Genomic DNA, 19,789 nt, shown 5'->3' on the forward strand with positions numbered 1-19,789 from the left:
TCCTAAATCTATAGTAACTGGCTTGATTAACAAGAATGCTGAACATTCAATAGCTCCCTATGAAGCCAAGGGCAACTGCTGAGTGCACAGCATCTTTGAAAGTCAGGCTGCTTGTTCAGGTGCCTAGATATGAATTTAAGAACCTAATCTAGGCTCCTCTTTTTAAAAACCTTGACCATAGTGTGACGCTGGCAGACCAGATGCCAGCTCATGCCAAGGCCTCAGGCCTCACTGAACACTTACAAATTCATAGCTAGAAACCTGTGTGTCAGCATTATCAAAATAAATGTTAGATGTTATGTTGATAAGAATGTGTTTAGTGTTTTCTGAAATACTTGTAGGATGCTGCATGGTATTGTTCTCACTCAGCTATATCCCATGTTGTAAAGCGAAAGCAATCATTTGCATTGTAAACCTCTGTAACTTTGTAACTCATCAAACAGGAAGGAAACATTGTGTAATGAAAATGATAGTGGTCTACAAGAAAATGTTAAATTCTGTTCATTAAATGCAGATGAGCCATTGTATGGGATCAAAGATCAACCAGTGGCCCAGTTAGCACACAGCTGCGGGTCCAGGGGTTGGGTCCAGATTCCCAGTTACCCAGCACGTCAGGGTTTGGGACTGCAGCCTGGCTCTGTGAACTCCGGGGCAGCTGCGCAGCAGGTGTCTGGGGCTTCCAGCTGGCCCCATTGGGTCAGGGGTCCAGCGGAGCCGCCCAGCCCCGTGAGCTCTGGGCAGGCGTGCCACAGGGGTCTGGTGCCCAGGGGGTTGGGCATGTGGGCAGCTGGCTGGCCCTGCACGGCGGAGGTTGGGGACAGGACTGCCGCTGCCCTACCACCCGGTCCCTGCGGCCCAGGTAACACATTGTGGGCCACGATAGATAAGTTGAGAACCACTGGTCTAGATTCTAACAGGGCAGAATAACTGAACAAGAAGTTTGAGATCCCCAGAGTTACTCTGGGTAGCCCTTAAAGACTTTTAGAAAATGGGCAGAGTACTACATCTCTGCTGCCTTTTGAAATTACAGACTGTGACTCACATGTACATATATTTTTACCTGCTTTAACCTCTCAATAACTCTCATTCCTTTTTCTTAGCTAATAAATCTTTGGTTAGTTTACTATGGAAGTAACTTCAATAGTGTGGTCTTTGGTGTGAGATCTATGGTGCAAACTGACCTGGGTGAGTGACTGGTCTCTTGGGAGTCAGTGTAAACTGAATATTTTGTAATTTTTGGTGTAAGTGACCATTTATCACATAGTCCAGCTTGCCTGAGTGGTAAGATAGCCTGGAGTGTTGAAGGAAGCTGTCTGTGACTCCACTGTAAGACTACTGTATTACTTTGGGAGTTCACATTTGGTTCTGGGTTGGTGAAATCTAATGATAGAACATACCCCGAGTGGGGTGTCTGCCTTACTTTTTGACAGTCTGCCCGGAGGTTGGCATTCTGGTCGTGAGCCACTCCAGACAGCATGACACACAGTACTTTAGAGGAGAAACTAAGTGAGACTCAATAAATATCTTGCAAGATATTTGAATTTCCGTCAGAGAGAGTTGTTTTATCAAAATAAAATAAAACCAAAATAATACCCATTAGAACCAAACTCCTACACTTTTCCAAGTAAAGCTGTCTTAAATTAAAGGCAGCACTGAGGATTAGAAATGAATCGTACCTATTTTTAAACAAGCCTCAACTCTTACAAACAGATTTGATTCCCTGGCAGTTTCTATCCCATTGACTTTAGCAACTCCCTGTCAATATCTGAAGTATAGCTGCATTAATCACATATACCAAAGTGCTTATTAATGCCCTATCTAATGAGAGGAGACTGTAGAACATTTCTGTATTTGAAATATGGATTTAATGATTTGCTAATAATGTGAAGTAATTATTTTCAATTATATCAGATTAAAATCACTTCTCACCCATAATCTATTATTAACCCAAGAAACATTTTTAGTAGTTATTTTCTTTGTTAGAATTCTCCTGCTCCAAAGGTTGTGAAACTTTAGTTCTCATTTCACAATACTGCTGTAGACTTACCAAGGTCGATAAGTATTGCATGTTGCTGGGAAGTCAATTGTTTTAAGAGTTCTTTGTAGGGAGTGTCCTTTGGCTGCTGCTTACTTGGAAACTGATGTTTAAGATGGTATTGTTCTGCTAAAAACGTCCAGATCTCGCCCCTGTGATGACGTGGTACTCCTTGCAAGAAAGGGAAAAAAAATAAGGCTGAGTGGGAAATACATTACTCTTCTAATCACAAGAGTTAAAATATGTCTCAAGTAAATAGTCCAGTAGAACCTGAGAGTTCTGAACCCCTGAGTTACGAACAACCTCCGTTCCTGAGGTGTTCATAACTCTGAGGTTCTAATATATTAGCAGGAATGAGGCTTGGAAGATCTGTCTAACAGAAATTATCTGTGACCGTCCAAGTTATACACCCCGTGAAAGACTATAGAAGCTGGCTATGCAGCAGGCCTACCTACTTGGAATTCAGGTTGATCTGGTTTGCAAAATGTACCCTCTTTCCCCCACCTGCCAAAGCATAAAAATCCTAACAGGGAAGGTACACACTGGTCGTGGGGTTGGCCTGGCAGCTGCATAAGGCTGAAATTAGCATTATGCATTCATTTTGAGAGAAAAGCACCATTAACAAACAGCTACTGTACCAGTTTCCTTACGCAAGTACCAGCCACATAGGCCTCTAAGCAACCTAAGACTGTCAAACTGTGAAGTTACTTGTCTTCTCCACAGCTTTCCAAGTTGAAGTACACAACCTAAAGCTTTTGGCTGGAATTGATATAGATTACTTTCTAATACCACAAACTGCACTGTTGTCCTTCTGGTTGGCACAAGGTACAGTGCACATGTGTCCTATTCCTACTTCTGCTACAGGCTTGCTGTGTGACTTTGGGCAAGTAACCGTGTTTTAAAGCCTCACTTTCCCCATCTGGAAGAGGAGATAATGCTACTTTCCCAAATCACCTAGGTGATGGGAGGCATAATTCATAATTACTTGCAATGCACTGAAATCTATAGATAGAGAAGTGCAAAATATTATCATAACTAGGGCCCTACCAAATTCACGGTCCATTTTGGTCAATTTCATGGTCATAGGATTTTAAAAATAAAAAATTTCATGATTTCAGCTATTTAAATCTGAAATTTCATGGTGTTGTAATTGTAGGGGTCCTGACCCAAAAAAGAGTTGTGGGGGGGCCACATGGTTATTGTAGGGCGGGTTGCAGAACCGCTAACCTTACTTCTGTGCTGCTGTTGGTGGCAGAGTTGCTTTCAGAGCTGGGCAGCTGGAGAACAGTGGCCGCTGGCTGGGATCCCAGCTCTGAAGGCAGAGCTGCCACCAGCAGCAGCGCAGAAGTAAAGGTGGCATGATATGGTATTGCCACCCTTACTTCTGTGCTGCTGCTGGTGGAGCACTGCCTTCAGAGCTGGGCACCTGGCCAACAGCTGCTGCTCTCCAGCCACCCAGCTCTGAAGGAGCGAAGAAGCAAGGGTGGCAATACCGCGATTCTCCCCTAAAATAACCTTGTGAACCCCCTGCAACTCTCTTTTAGGTCAGGACCCCCAGCTTGAGAAAAACTGGTCTCCCCGTGTAATCTGTATAGTATAGGGCAAAAGACCTGATTTCACGGTCTGTGACGCGTTTTTCATGGCTGTGAATTTGGTAGGGCCCTAATTATAATGGGTCAGGCTGTGTTACTATTCAACATGAGTAAAGGTACTTTACACTAAAAAGTCAATAGGACTACTCATAGCATAAGATTCTATTCAATGCAAATAAGGATATTCCAATCTAGTCTTAAATGTGTTGGAATCAAGGGTTCAGTGTTAGAGTAATCTATGAGTTGTGGTTTTTATTGTTTCTTTTGGTAAATATTGTGATAGACTCAGGCCAGTTGGGTACAGCAGAATAGCTGAAGGCAGATATACTGGCCACTGGATTAACAGTTTTCTGTTCCCTGACTGACCAGAGCAGGGGCTGCTCCAGGCTAATGTGACCACCTGACTCTAATTAAGGCCCTGCTGTTACTATAAAAAGGGCTCACTCCAGTCAGGCAGAGGAGCCAGGGAGCCAGAGGAGAGGAAGTGCAGCTGAAGGGCTGGTTACTGAAGACACCCTAAAACATTGTTAAAGGAGCCCTAAGGTAAGGGTGAAGAAGGGAGAAGCAGGAGATCTGTGGGGAAGTGGCCCAGGGAAATGTAGCAACTCTGGCAGTGAAAGGTTGGCTGCCAACAACTGCTACCATTAGGGTCCCTAGGCTGGAACCCGGAGTAGAGGGCGGGCCCGGGTTCCCCCCAACCCACAACTACAGGAACAGCTCCTGGAAGGGAAAGTCAGGTCCCTGTCAGGACAGGAGGCTGAACAGAGACTGTGGGAGTTCTCTCACCAACCTCGTTGCAGCCTATGATGAAAAGGCTCAGTAGACTGTAACCCTGGCCCTAGAGAGAGAAGGGCTACGTGGAGAGTCACAGTGAGCCACTGAGGCTAAGCATAAACCGCCTAGAAGCGCAGGACCCACAGGAGCAAGGTCAGAGCTCTGCCACAATATTTAAAACATAGGAAGAGTTCAATACAGCAGGTCAAAATTAACTCAGTTATCAAATACGGGCTGAGTGAAATCAGACCAAATTTTTTTTCTTTTTTCTTTGTGAGGGGTGCGGGGGAATGCAGATTCTGCTACACTAAAACAACTTTTGTCAATTTCACTCAATTGTTTCAATTGGGGGAAAAACCATGTTTTATTTTTTTATATTTGTGAGAAAAATTATTTTTATTAAAAACAGTTTTGTGTTTTGAGATTTCCTGTAATTTTATTTTAATTTTTTTTTTTTAAATTGAAAGGTTGAAATCAAAGATTTTTTTTTTTAAACAAAAAATTTTCCTTGACTTTTCAGAATTGCCCGTGAACTGAAAAAAATCTGTTATTGGCCTAGCTCTAGAAGAAATATATATGAGAACAATTTTACAGTACTTCCTTACATAAAAACTAAAACGAATAAGTATTTTTCTGATATGTATTTTTAATAGACCATCGTCATCTCCAGATCTTTACTTTATAATGAAACTCCAGTAGGAACAAGTTAAGAGCAAAACTGATATTTGAAGCAAAACCACATCACAATGTACAGAGGGAGGGAGTATTTTCACAAACTACTTTCAGTGTTTTGAACTTGGTTACTGAATAAAAACACATCAAATGGTGTAAACAGGCTTTTGGATTCACTGAAGGAACCAGATTCTGTTCTCAATTACGCTCCTGCAATTCCATTAGCTTCAACTGAGTGAATAGGTAACTGACAGTAGACTTTGGCCAACAGTATACACCTATTGCTACTGCATACACCGTTATAGATCAATGAAATCCCCTTCAGGGCAAAATAGTTGATAAATGATTCCTATATCAATTATATCTGTGCACACTGCAACATCCACATAAACAACATATTTAGTCCAGCATTTCCACAATTGAAGATATTTTGTATTTAGATTCTATTATTGACTAAGACTCATTCTGGTTGAAGAAAGCAGATAAATATATTTAGTATAACTGTAAAAAGTTACTAGAAAAAACTCATTCTGAATTAGGATTTGGTGTATAATATATGTTTGTTCAATTTTGCCTTTTTATTTATTTATTTATTTGCCATTCATCTCATGTTTTCCTCCCCGTTTTTTTTTTTTTGGTGGAATTTCTTTCTAAAATCAATTTAAGGACTTTTTTTCATGGTCATGAATTAAGTTAGAAACTTGAAGCCTCACACTGGTATTTTGGAGTTATAAATCAACTGATCTGGTGTCACTTGCCTATCTAACAGTGGCTAGATAGACAGGCTCAACAACTTTGCTGTCCAAATCTCTCTTCCCCTTAGGATGAAGTTTATTAAAAGCGAATGTCACATACTTTATACTCAGCTCCATGGTTGCAACTATGGTTTAAAATCAGTGGGGGTTGCACATGTGTAGCTAAGGGCAGTGGGCCTCAAATGTATCAATTTGAACAGTGTCAATTGTTTATTTAGACCACTGTGAACACCCCACTTAATAAGGTGATAAGAGAGAACTGATATTGGTAGAGGCTATGGCTACACTTGCACTTCAAAGTGCTGCCGCGGCAGCACTTTGAAGTGCTAAGTGTAGTCAAAGCGCCAGCGCTGGGAGAGAGCTCTCCCAGCGCTGTCCGTACTCCACCTCCCTGTGGGGAATAACGGACAGCGCTGGGAGCCGCGCTCCCAGCGCTGGGGCTTTGACCACCCTGGTGCTTTGCAGTGCCGCTATTTGCAGCGCTGGAGAGGGTGTGTTTTCACACCCTGCTGTAGTGCTGCAAATTTGCAAGTGTAGCCATGGCCAGAGAAAAGCAATTAGAGTGACTTCTAACATTAAGTTGTACATGAATTCCACCATTTCAAAAATATTGGCTATGCTTACCTCGCCCAACAGCAGAATGTATTGTTTCCATGTCAATTTTTGTCTTTGACCTTCCTGGTGTACTCAGCATTTTTTCCCAAACCAAAGTTACATCTTTCAAGCACGGAGTGATTTCTTCATAATCAAGTTTCAGACGCCTGTTCAGCAAATTGTTTTCAGAAGCTAGGAAATGATATTAACAGTTTACCAGTTAAGACTGTACAATACTATCAAACAGATTCACTTACACAGGGCCTTATCATGCAAACATCCATGCTGATGCCCAGGGCCAGCTCCAGGCACCAGCCCAGCAAGCAGCTGCTTGAGGCGGCCAACGGTGAAGGGCGGCACATCCGGGTCTTCGGCGGCAATTCGGCGGCGGGTCCCTCACTCCCTCTCAGAGCAAAGGACCGGCTGCTGAATTGCCGCTGAAGTCTGAAGCGGCGGCAGTAGAGCTGCAGATTGCGATCGCAGTTTTTTTTTCTTCTTTTTTTCTTTTTGCTTCTTGAGGCGGCAAAAACCCTGGAGCCGGCCCTGCTGATGCCTGTCTACATAACTGAAGATGTAGAACTTTTGACAAGCACCGTAAGAATTTCAGGATGCTTTTTTGTTTTAAACTGTTCTAGTTGTGCAGTTCTGTTGGAAACTATTCTGTTAAAATACATTCTGCATGGCAGCTCAGATGAAGAGCCTCACAACTAGTAAAATCTTTAAAATTGAAAGAGATATTGAAGATGGTTAATGAAATTGGCAAGATATCAAAATCGTCTTTAACTTTTTCCTCTTCACAAAAAGGATTTCGTGTAAACAAGACCAAAACTGAATATGAGATATAAAAGTAACGTAGTCTGCCCTGTTGTAAGCTACTCTCCCTTTCAATTCAGAATGATCGAGGAGTACTGCTATTTATTAGGAGTACAACGCAGTTACAACAGAGCACATGCCATAATAAAAGTCTGTGGCAAGTCTACCGAGAATTTTAGGGATAGCTTTTTTAATAGGATTTTGAAGGGATCAGGGAGTCAGTTGATTTTGTTGGAGGATGGTGGTGATATGGTCAGAATCTTTGCACATGTGAGAAAGTAAGCAGAAGCACTATTTTGAGCATGTGGAGGCTTGGGGAGACCCTAGAAATGCGAGAGAGACGAGAGGAAATAAAGGGTCTGTCTCCTTTGTAGAAACCCGCTCTGGCTTGTGGGGCTCGGGCTAACTGTGGTGTCAGCAGGATCCTAGTGCCTGTGCTGCAGCCCAAGCCTGAATGTCTACATTGCAGTTAAACAGTTCCTTAGCCTGAGACCCTTAGCCTGAGTCAGCTGGCACAGGCCAGCTGCAGACTTTTGATTGCTGTGCAGGCATACCCAAAGAGGAGTGAGGATTTAAAGTGTTAAAAAAGTTAACTCATATTAAATCCCAAGCAGCTCTCCTGAATTGAAACCATGTTTAAAAAGCAGTGTCATAAAGTTTCCGTCACTCTAATGATGTTTGTGTGATATATGCATAAAACCTCATTGCTGTGACGATGCATTACAGTGTAGTCATTCCGAGGACATATTATTACCATACATCATAAGACTACTGTCACTTTGATTTAATACCATAATACTTCATCAGAACAACACTCCTATTTATTACTGTGTTGAGACAATCTAAGTTAAAAGGACAAAGTAATTTTTTAATAGTTTAACTCTCCATTGTTAAAGCTTTTATATAAATTTAAGTCTTGTTTTCCTTGCTGGTTTTTCCTCTCTCCCATTTGCTGTAGTTTGTATATTGAGAACAAAACTTTAAAAAAATAATTAATTTACAGTATCTCTGATCATGCCAAAATACTCTGTATAACAGCACTATTGACTGTGTCATTACAGCTCTGGGTATACACCTCTATCCTGCTATAACACGACCCGATATAACACGGGTTTGCGTATAGCGCAGTAACAGCGGGGCTCTGGCGATGCTTTAAAGGGTCTGGGGCTCCGGCTGCTGCGAGGAGTCCCAGGCCCTTTAAATCACCGCTGGAGCCCTGCCGCTGCTACCCCGGGGCTGCGGCAGCGGGGCTTGCCGGCGATTTAAAGGGCCTGGGGCTCCCCGCAGCGGCTGGAGCCCAGAGCTCTTTACATCACCACCGGAGCCCTGCCGCCCCACCCCACTATAACGGGGTTTCAGCTATAACGCGGTAGGGATTTTTGGCTCCCCACGACCGCGTTATAGCAGGGTAGAGGTGTAGTTTGTTATATAACTACTGCCACCGAAGTTTTTAAAGCACTGATGTTTGTGGGTCATATGAAGCAAGGGCTATTCTTCAATTTGTCAGAAAATAATGGTAAATTGGATATAGTTAGAAAATTTTCACCTTTAAATTATATAACAATTCAGGCCCCGATCCTGCCAGCCTTTATGCACGTGAACAACTCAGTGGAATTACTTGTGTGAGTTAAATTATGAGTTTTTGCAGGATCAGGGCTATTTAGTTTCCCAAGGAATCAATCTGTAGGCCTTTTGTGACATTTCATTAATCTGAATAACCTAAATCCCTGAAATTTTAAATTTTTTTTTGTTCCTAAATCCATTTTGAGGTAACAGGTTTCCCAGAACGTAAGTTAAAGGCATCAGCAGAGACTTTAATCACAGCAGTGTTTTCCAGGGCAAGTGAGCCCACCTTATAACTTAGTTTACTCAGGCAAGCAAAAGTAACCAGTGAACCCAGCTGTTCTGTTTCACATCCCATACTAGTACGATATACTCTTCTAGAATGCTATCTGGCCTTAGAAGCACAGATTGCAGCACTGAATACTGAATTCAGACTGTGTAGGGACGATTATGCAAACTAAACAGTTACACTCATATGGCAATCCGATGCACAAGATTGAATTCCCACTTCTGTTTCAACTATGTGGTTTTTCCTCCTCCCAAGTTAACTATGTAAGAATTTACAAAATTAAAAACAAAAATGCTTCACCCTTACTGGATATCATTATAATGACCACCATTTTGCAGATGGATAAACCAAGTCACAGGGACATCACAGATTAGATTTACAAAGGCATGTGCCTAAAGATGCACCTTACAAAACACCTAAACAAGTTAGGCACTTAACTCCCATTGAGTTAGGTGCCTAACCTGCTTATGTACATCTGGGTACCTGACTGCATCTTCAGGCACTTAAATACCTTTATAAAGATAGCTCCAAGTGACCTGCCCAAACCTTTGATGATGTCAAATATGAAACTGCTTAACATTAATCTTCAAGATAACTGACTGCAATTATGATGAGAACTAACATGAGAATTAGTGGTATAGTTTACTATATGCTTCTAATCTGTCTGTTACCCTAAACTTTCTGATAAAGAACCTCTATGTTTCCATACTCAAAAGTCCTTAAGATTGATTTGTTTTAGGATTTGAAATGATGCATTCCAACTAGAAATTATTATTTAAAATGCTTGTAAGAGGTCACTTTTTTCATGTTTGTCTGTTTCCAAATCACAGTTGCCAACTTTCACGTGGTAAATAAACACCCCGTCTTTCACAATAAGCCAAAAATCAAACTAATCCCATTTCAAAACAAGGCCAAAACAAGCCAATCCCTAAGAACCTCAATACTCTATGTGACTAGATCCCCACAGTGTGCAGTCTGGGATTGTGGTAGACCCACTGTGCACCCCTGACTCTCTCTCTCACCCCCTTGTCCCTGCTTGCCGGGAGCCGATCAAAAAAACAGCTACAACAGGCAACAAGCTACAAGCCAAAAACTAGCCAACAAGCAACTCACAAGCCAAGTAAGCCAAAAACAAGCCTGATTTCTGCATTATTTTTTTTTGCAGGTTTGGCATGTCTGTTCCACATATCCACCCTGCTATGCCAAAGGTATGGTTAAAAAACCCAAACATAAATTTTATCCAGAATCTCCTTTTAATATACCAGAGATTTGATTCCGAGTAAAGGAATAATTATTTATTACTTTTTAAATAAAGTGAAACAGACTTTCACTTTACACTCTACAAGGCATTTTAAACAAAATGACAAGGGTCATGTTTATTACTCTGCCTTTTCTGGCAGGCTCAGTGCTGGAATTCTGCTTTTGGTACCACCTCTGCCTTTAAAGTCAACTGTTACTGGTATCCAGTATTTCATGCCCAGGGTCAGGGCCAATTGGGAGGGAGGAGGAGGGCAGGAGGGCCATTTGGCCTGGGCCTCAAGCTCAAAGAGGGCCTCAAATGTAGACACTTGTTAATTTTCTGGCATTTGATAAGTTTTGCAACCCTATCGGACCAGAAAAGCATTTGTTAAATAAAAAATTATTCAAATTATGGCTCACTCTTTTTTTGATTCCTTATTTTGTTTTCATGTGTCTTTTTTTTTTTTTTTTTTTTTTAAACTATGGCTAGGGTCCTCAAAAGCTGGAAGTGGCCTGGGACTCTCTGGACCTCAGAGAGGGCCTGCCCAGGGTCATATAGAGTTGGCTCAGGAATGGAATTACAACCACAAAACAAAGAACACATCTACATGGGGACTTTTGGTGAGAGGAGTGAGTGAAATCAGGATACAAAAAGAAACCCTAAAGATTAAAAAAAAGCAATGCACCTTTGTTTTTGTAATGGTTGGTTGCAAATTTTAAAAAAAGTCTAACTCCTTAACTTCTCTTCTTCTCTTTCCTCCTCTTCACACTGCCATCATGACTGTTTACCTTCAGTACTGCTGAAAGCAAGGCTTCAAAGAATCTAACCTCCTGTGACCTCACTCTTCAATTTCCCTCCTTCGCTGTCCCTCCTTCAAATGATGAGACTTTTGCAGTGAACCTGAGCAGTGCTAGTAACAAAGAAGGTTTGTGCAGAGAATAACATACAAATAATGTGATTTATTCTCCCCTAGGTCTGCGTACCTACCTACCAAAGGGAGGGAGCTCCAGAGTGAAGGGGAAAAAATGGTCTGTTGCTGTGTTAGCCAGGACTACTCCTTTCAGATCAGTGTTTAGACTCATCGTACTGGTATGTTCAACAAATATGCAATATGTAATTAGAGGTGAGCCAAACTACTATAGCAAAATTAGAATAGGATATTATACATGTTGATCTTTCTGTAGGACAAGAATTAGGCACTCTCGGGCTAAACAAATTCAGACATATTGTGCTTACACTTCTATTGAAGTGTGATTTATCTACACGTTCTTGTTAGGACATGTCATAAGTTACACCCTGATGTTCCAACATCTTTTTTACTACAAATTGCTCTATGCTTAAACACTGAATTAAAAGAATTATAGCACCAATGGGTATTATAGTTGTGTCAGCTTAGAAAGTAACTCTATAGCTCTAAATAAATGCAACTCCACTCAATAGAGGAGCCAACTTGTTCACATTTTCTTCAAGTCAAAAAGAATATTATATAAAAAAACAAAACCATAAGGCCCCTGGTTTTCCTACCTGAACATAATTTTAAAATAAGCACCGCAGTGGCAGGTTACATTAGAGCTGATGGGCAAACTCACTGGAGTCACTTTTTGTTTATCTTTGCAATTAACAGTATTATCTGGTACTTGAACATTTGGAAGCATAATTTTACCTTGCTGTTCAATGTACAGAATACCCATGGAAGTGCTATGCAAAGACTGAGGGTAGGATATACCCTTAGTAAGTGAGAACACCTGGACAGCAACAGTAAATATTTAAATGTGCAATAATGTATCAGGAGCTAAAGATGGTAAGTAATGAATATTATACTGCACATTTAATGCTAGCACTTTTACTGCTCAATTTAGTAGTAGTCAAAATGAATGTATTCTGTGCTTATTGAAAAATTATTGCATATTAAAATATTTATTGTAAGTTCCCAAAGATGAAAACCCCAGAATATGTGGCTGATAAAAAAGCAAGCCTGCTCAAGCATGTTCTCATCTGCTTTTCAAAACGTGTCACGGGCTGGTTCCATTATATAACAGCAACTCAGAACACTTCCTGAAATTTATCTGCCTGTAAGGAAGAAGAAAAAGCAATTCCAAGATGTATGTGCTCCTGTTTCTTTAAATTCATAGCACACACCCAAGACTTGTTTCTTTCATTTATTGACAGGTTTCAAACATACCTATTTTTAGTGTATTTGTGGTTGTTTAGTAATTAGTGTCTATTTTCTCTGGACAGAGTGGTGATCAACATCTGACTAAGCTTATTTTCTTACTTGTCATAGATATAAAAAAGTGTCACACAGTGATTTAACATGTTATCCGTGGGTTTCATGTCAGTTTCACTTTGAAGGTGGAAGAGGCAAGAAATAAATCATCAGTGTATTTAAAAAAAAAAAAAGAGGAAAAATATACTTTTTAATGTTAAGTCCCCTAAGAACAGAAAAAACCTTAGGTTCCCACATGTTCAGAAATTCCCACAGCAACTGCATAATACAGCTACCAGCTAAAGTTCTAACTGGAAGTTTTAGAAATCTCTGCCTGAGTCGAGCTTTCATATACTACACAAAATCTTTCAGGACTGGCACAGACCTTTGCCTAAACCAACCTTCCCTGGGTTGGGCTAATCTTTCAAGACAAGACTCTCAGGCTAGGCTAGGTCTTTCAAGACTGGCGCAAATCTTTTGTGTTGGGCAAGCCTTTGCCTGAGCCAGGCTTCCAAGCTAACTTCAGTCACAGGCTGACTTCAGAAATTGGAGCAGGAGTTTGCCTAAGCCAAGCTCCCAGGCTAGACTTGACACTTTCAAAGCTGGGACAAACTTTGTAGCTCCTTAACCGCACCCCCATTAAACTCAATCCATCAGCAATCACTCAGTCAATGACCACTCCATCACAGCTATCCAGGACAACGGATAACATTGTTAAAAGTGACTCAGGTACGTAAGTCCCATTTTCAGAAGTGACTTGGGCTGATTTTTCAAGGGCACAAATGGCACTTAGGTGCCTAACTCCCACTGAAAGTCAATGGGAGTTAAGTGCTAAGTGTACCTTTGAAAATCTGCCCCTAAGTCAAGACTGAAAATGGGACTTAGGCACTTTTGAAAATTTTACCCTAGGTCTCAATATTTTGACTTTGTAGTGAGACACCAAATTAAGTCAACCTGATTTAATGTCAACAACCTGATCCTTAAAACAAGAAGGGCTAATAATGGAATGATGTAGATTCTTTCTAAAAAAGGTAACGCAAGTACAGAAACACAAGTAGATGCTTAAGGAAATACAACACAGTGCACATCATAAAGGGCAATCATCCATTCAGATTTCAAGGTACCACAGAAACCTGGACCCAGGTTTCACTGTCCCCCAAGAGCTTTAGCTCAGCTTTGAGAGAGGATTCCATTCAGGACTACTGCAGCTCCTACAACCCTAGGCCTCTTTCTATACAGTTGTCCGCCTTGATAGACAACCCTTCCTCTCCACGCATCTTACTCAGAGATTTATCCGAGGTTGGGGGGGAGAAGGGGTGTCCTCCCTCACACACAATCTTGGTGCCAGGTGCTCCCTCCCTCAGAAGTCTTCAGAGGATCATCATGACCACTCTCACCATTAGTGTCTTTGACAGAGCTAAGAGGTCCTCCTCCTCCAAATCCCAAACGGTCTTTGGACCCCCTCTCATCTCACCTCAAATCAGAGAGGCGTGGCCAAGCCAACAAACAAAGTTTAATCTTGGGCTTTCTGTAAAATGGAGGATATGGAAAACAGGGAAAGAAATGAATAGGAAGGCCAGAAACTTCATCTATTTAAGTAACCATTAAAGACATTTACAAAATACTTTAATAGTGGTACCTTAGTCTATTTAAATTAAAGAAAATATACATAAAAAAGGGAGTCATAAATGCTGGAGATGATGTGAGGGAATAGTAACCTTTCTGCATATATGGTGGGAATGCCCTAAGTTAACAGTGTTTTAGAGGATAAACAACAAATAACATTTCCAAAATAACTAAAGTTAAGTTACCCACAGAAACCATAATGATTCTTTTAGGTTACAGTCCAAAAGGAGGTTACTGACTCAGGGAAGGACTCACTGATAACACAATTACACTGCTAGCAGACAGATATAACATAGCTCACTTTTGGAAAAGGACAGGTCCCCCCAACATTAGCATCATGGAGAAAAGTATAGGGAACCCTTTAATGGAAAAATGACAGACCCCCTTGCATCAGGATCAAGTAGATGTTGCAGTCTTTTGGAATTTGTATATAAGGTTGACCATACACAAATAGGTCTATGAATAAGGTAACAAAACCAGGTTATGCATAAGATTTGGTAATATTTGTATGGAAATTTCATGTACATTAAAAATGACAAAATAAAAAGATCAAAAAAACAATTAAGCAGAAGGGAAAAACTCTACTAGGATGAAAAGCACTTAAGTCTTACTACCTTATCTTAATTTCTAATACCTTATACACTTCTACCCCGATATAACGCGGTCCTCTGGAGCCAAAAAATCTTACCGTGCTATAGGTGAGTCCACGTTATATCGAACTTGCTTTGGCTCCCCTGCTCCTTGTCACCTGACTGTCCCCCTCCAGAGACCCCCATCCCTAATCACCCCTAGGATCCCACCCCCTACGCAACCCCCCTGCTCCCTATCCCAAACTGCCCCGCCCCCTATCCACACTCCCTGCCCCCTGACAGGCACTCACTGGCAGCGGCGGGAAGCGGAGCAGCCCACCCCCAGCCCGTTCCACTCCACCAACTCCCAGCCACGGCGCTGCACTTCCTGCTGCCGGTGAGTGCAGGGAGGTGGGGGAAAGGACGTCCCCCGTACTCACCTGCGGTGGGAAACGGAGCGCTGCGGCCCCAGCCCGCTCCGCTTTCCTTGCCCTGGCCCCAGCCGTGTTGTGTGTGTGTGGGGGGGGGGGGGTTTGGGGAAAGGTCCCACGCTCAGCGGCAGAAGCAGAGAAGCCTGGCCCCAGCCCGCTGCACTCCGCCAGCTCCCAGCCGCAGTGCTGCGCTTCCCGCTGCCAGTGAGTGTGGGGAGGTTGGGGAAAAGACGCCCCCCCATACTCATCCGATTTCATTGTCCCGGCCCCAGCCATGTCGCGCGCGCGTGTGTGTGTGAGTGAGAGAGAGATCCCGCACTCACCAGCAGCAGTGGAACCAGAGCAGCCCGGACCCAGCCCACTCCAATCCGCCAGCTCCCAGCTGCGGCGCTCCGCTTCCCACTGCAGGTGAGTATGGAGGGCGTCCTTTCTCCAACCTCCCCACACTCACTGGCAGTGAGAAGTAGAGCGCCGCGGCTGGGAGCTGATGCGCTGATCCACCAGAGCGCTGCTTTACCGCGTTGTATGTGAACCCGTGTTATATCGGGTCATATTATATCGGAGTAGAGGTGTCACTGTTTTCTCATCTTCCTACACAAAACGCACAGTTAACATTATATTATGTTACTAAGAGTCTGCATAATGTGCGCATAATTGTCAGCACCATGGTAATCAGTATTTCACCCACAGATTAAAGTACAAAGCCAACTCCTTTAGGACTCTGTTTAACTCCTGGAACGGCTTAACAGGATTTAGTGAATGACCAATATTTAAACAGTCACCTGTGCATCAGAATATACTAAAGAGGCAGTTCAGAAGGACAGCACTGAGCTTCTTATCAGCACTTCCAGGAACCAGTCTAAAAACATCCAATGAAATGGCAACAATAAAGTGGCAATTAAGATAAAGTAAATAAGCCATAGGTAAAAGATTAAGAGTAAATGAAGGAAAGAAGGAAACACCATACATAAATAAAGAGGATTGGGAGAGACAGTGCTAAATTGACTTATATATATTGCTTCTAAAACATTTTAAGACCTTATCCTATTCACCACAAAAGCTTCAATACAAACCAAGAACACATAATTTGCTCTCCATAGGATCTAATCAAAATTTTTACTAACCTTGCAACTTTTGATTTTCCTTTTCCATTCTGAGGAGCAGTATCTGTTGAAGAATGGCTTTCTGCCACAGTTCTCGAAGCTCCCGAGTTGTCCGTTTCCTGTCTTCTTTCACTGGCCCAAAGGGACCATCTTCACAAACTGGTTCTAATGGGGACCTGGGTGGAAGATCTCCCAATTCAGAGTAATCTTCAAGAGACAGAAATGAGCATTACCCATTTAGGTTTCATAGTCAAATAAAAGTGCACTTTTTCAAAAGCCTGTTGCCACTTGTGCACATGTAAAACGTACTACGTATGCATCTAAACTTTGCAAGTGCAAACACCTGTGTGCACTTTAACCCATGCATAAGCAGTCTCAATAGTGTAAACACCTATCCAAGTGCAAGTAGAACCAATGGATTTTGCAGCTGCAAGTGTTAATATTTTGTGTGCAGGTGCTTAACTATTGGAAGTACTGGTGTAGGTATTCAAATTTCTGAAGCGCACACAGAGATATATTTGCTCTCGCATGTGTACAGAATTTTGGGCACTCGTGTCAAGAGTATGTATTAATACCTGGGGGAGCAAACAATTGTGCATATCTCTCTATCAGTGTTATAGAGGGTGAACAATTTATGAGTTTACCCTGCATAAGCTTTATACAGGGTAAGATGGATTTATTTGAGTTTAGACCCCATTGGGAGTTGGGCATCTGGGTGTTAAAGACAAGCACACTTCTGTGAGCTGTTTTCAGGCAAACCTGCAGCTTTGGGGCAAATAATTCAGACCCTGGGTCTTTGTTGGAGCAGACGAAAGTGTCTGGCTCAGCAAGACAGGAGTCTTGGAGTCCTGAGCTGGCAGGGAAAACAGGAGCAGAGGTAGTCTGGGCACATCAGTTGGCAGCTCCCAAGGGGGTTTCTGTGATCCAGCCCGTCACAAATGACCATACTGGATCAGACCAAAAGGTCCATCTAGCCCAGTATCCTGTCTTCTGACAGTGGCCAGTGCCAGGTGCCCCAGAGGGAATGAACAAAACAGGTAATCATCAAATGATCCATCCCCTATCACCCATTCCCAGCTTCTGGCAAACAGAGGCTAGGGACACCATCCCTGCCCAGCCTGGCTAATAGCCACTGATGGACCTATCCTCCATGAATTTATCTAGTTCTTTTTTGAACCTTGTTCTAGTCTTGACCTTCACAACATGCTCTGGCAAGGAGTTCCACAGGCTGACTGTACATTTTCGTCTTTCCTTCTCTTCCTCACAGCTAATACTCCAGATTGAAATAAATTAATTTACCAAAGAACAAATATAGCACAAGCAGTAGATGGGCCAGATTCTCTAAGACCTCCCTGCCCATATCTCTCAACTCTGACCTAGAGGAATTTAACTTATAGGGTTAAAACTATAGTTCAGTCCCTCCTTGACCATTTGGCTGAGACCTCCAAGAAGGGAACTAAGGGTGATGATGGTAGAGATTTTTGGTGATGTGCAAAATTCTCCCTTAGGAACCTGACAATAACATAGGCCTCACAGAAGAATTATGTTTTCATGAGGGACCTGTTGGTGAAGACATAGACCAGGTCAAGGAGAGGTATCTGAGCATAATCATTAGCTTTATCCTCAAATCTAGTTGCATGCTGCTCAAGTTAGTACTACCTGGCGGTGAAATGGGAAGCCCAAAAGGTATACCACTTTTACAGCACCTTTATCTGGATACCTCAGGGCTGTTCTCTAATTTATACTGGCTTGTATCAGCCCTACGGCAGCACTTATGCCAGCAAAGGAGTGCTGTAGCACCTCCCCTACCCAACGCACTCCCTACGCCAGAGGGAGCGGAGTTGGCAGAGAAATGGCTTTGCCAGGCAAAATTTCACCAGCTGCCAGTTTAGGGCAGCTTGCAGCTCTTTTGCACCACTGGAGTGACTCAAAGGATCTGTAGCAGAGGCCAGAAACTGGCCCATTATTTCTCCAAACTATAAAGACATTAAAACCACATACTTATCCAATGGCCTGCTAACTAAAGCTTTATAAACCGGATACTTCAATAAATTACAGAAGCATATGCTAGCAACTGAAAGCTAGTATGTCTCAGAGATTTTAAAATGATCAAAATTAGAATATAAAAAAATAGCTAAACTAAGCTTGACATAGAAAACACACAAACCTTAACTGCATAAACACAGTACCAATACAATTCAAAATACAGTGGGATGAATACCAGTTCCCAATGCAAATATTCAGTAATGTAGTCACGAACCCCTACAACTAATGCAAACAGAACAACATTCAAGAAGTGTTTGTTCTAGCTTCTAGCTTTTCTGTCACGTCATAACCTTTACCTTTCACCAAATTTTTCACTTATGATTGTGTACTTAAGTACCTTTTGCAGTAAGTCAAGCATGCAAATAGCCCACTTAAAAAATTCATTACAGCAGATCTCTTAAATCAGTCACAGAAAAAAAATTCATGAGAATAAAAGAGGAATTATTCTTTATTTTTAGCAAAACATTGAACAATATTGTTCCTCACCAAAATAAGTACTTAAGCTTTTTTTTTTTTTTTGGTAACTCCTGCTACAACAACATCAGTAATTAATTTAATCTGTCAACTCTATATATACAGATTTAATTTCACCCATCCATTAATGTGTAGCCATTTTATATCGCTACACTGATGGACTCATTAGCCTTAGATGCATACAGTATCTAGAGGGAAAATAACTCATTTTCTCTGCCATGTGTCATGTCTCCCATGCATAATTGTGTTTGAAAATATACATCTCTTTATCCCAAGTTCCACTATAAGGCCATCTCCATGGGACTTCTCCCTTCTGCCAAACAGAATGAATGCACACCCTATCCAAAGGGAAGAGACAGGTCACTCTGTGGCTACACATGCAAGGAAATGCTCTGCTCTAAAAGCAGTAAAGTGAACCCAAACCCTACTCTACCCAGTCAAGGCCAAGTACATCTGTGCATACTATTTCACAAAGGTTATGTGTACACTGCAATTAAAAACCCACAGCTGGCCCAGGCCAGCTGACTCAGGCTCACGGGGCTCAGGCTAAGGGGCTGTTTAATTGTGCTGTAGACACTGGGGCTCAGGCTGAAGCCTGGATTCTAGGGTCCTGTGAGGTGGGAGGGTTCCAGAGCTCGGGCCAAGCCCGAGTCATCTGGCACAGGCCGGACATTCATGTCTAATTGCAAGGCAGACGTACCCACAGAGATTCTCTCCTTCTAGAAGTTAAATTAAATAGAGAGGTTTTCAGCATTTTAAATTCTGTTTGGAAAGCCACTACCTTGACCTCTCAGTCTCTAAGTAGCCAGTCTTCTCTCACTTGCTCACAGGCACTCCCTCTGAACTTGGAAATCCACTCATAACTGACTTGTTCTACTGTTGACTTCTGCTTTTATAAACTGTATCACTGTCAGTCTCTCCTCTCAAAGAGTCAGCGATAAAAGGGCTGGTCCAAACACCACCTATTCCCCCACACAGTGCTTATGGAGTGTTACCTGAAGTTCAAG

The 19,789-nt window shown here is 42.1% G+C and overlaps 1 protein-coding gene across 7 annotated transcripts in view; it reads right to left on the reverse strand.

Moving 5' to 3' along the window:
• Positions 1-19,789, reverse strand: part of TBC1D1 (TBC1 domain family member 1) — a 189,756-nt gene that overhangs the window by 33,993 nt on the left and 135,974 nt on the right. For all 7 annotated transcript variants that reach the window (XM_039540595.1, XM_039540593.1, XM_039540596.1 and 4 more), the window contains 3 exons: positions 16,284-16,469; positions 6,453-6,614; positions 2,048-2,206 (listed from right to left, as the gene is read on the reverse strand). In XM_039540595.1, coding sequence (XP_039396529.1) covers positions 2,048-2,206; positions 6,453-6,614; positions 16,284-16,469 — 507 coding nt within the window. The remainder of the gene's footprint in view (positions 1-2,047; positions 2,207-6,452; positions 6,615-16,283; positions 16,470-19,789) is intronic.

This window comes from Mauremys reevesii, linkage group 5 (genome assembly GCF_016161935.1).
Source record: "Mauremys reevesii isolate NIE-2019 linkage group 5, ASM1616193v1, whole genome shotgun sequence".
Taxonomy (NCBI): Eukaryota; Metazoa; Chordata; order Testudines; family Geoemydidae; genus Mauremys; species Mauremys reevesii.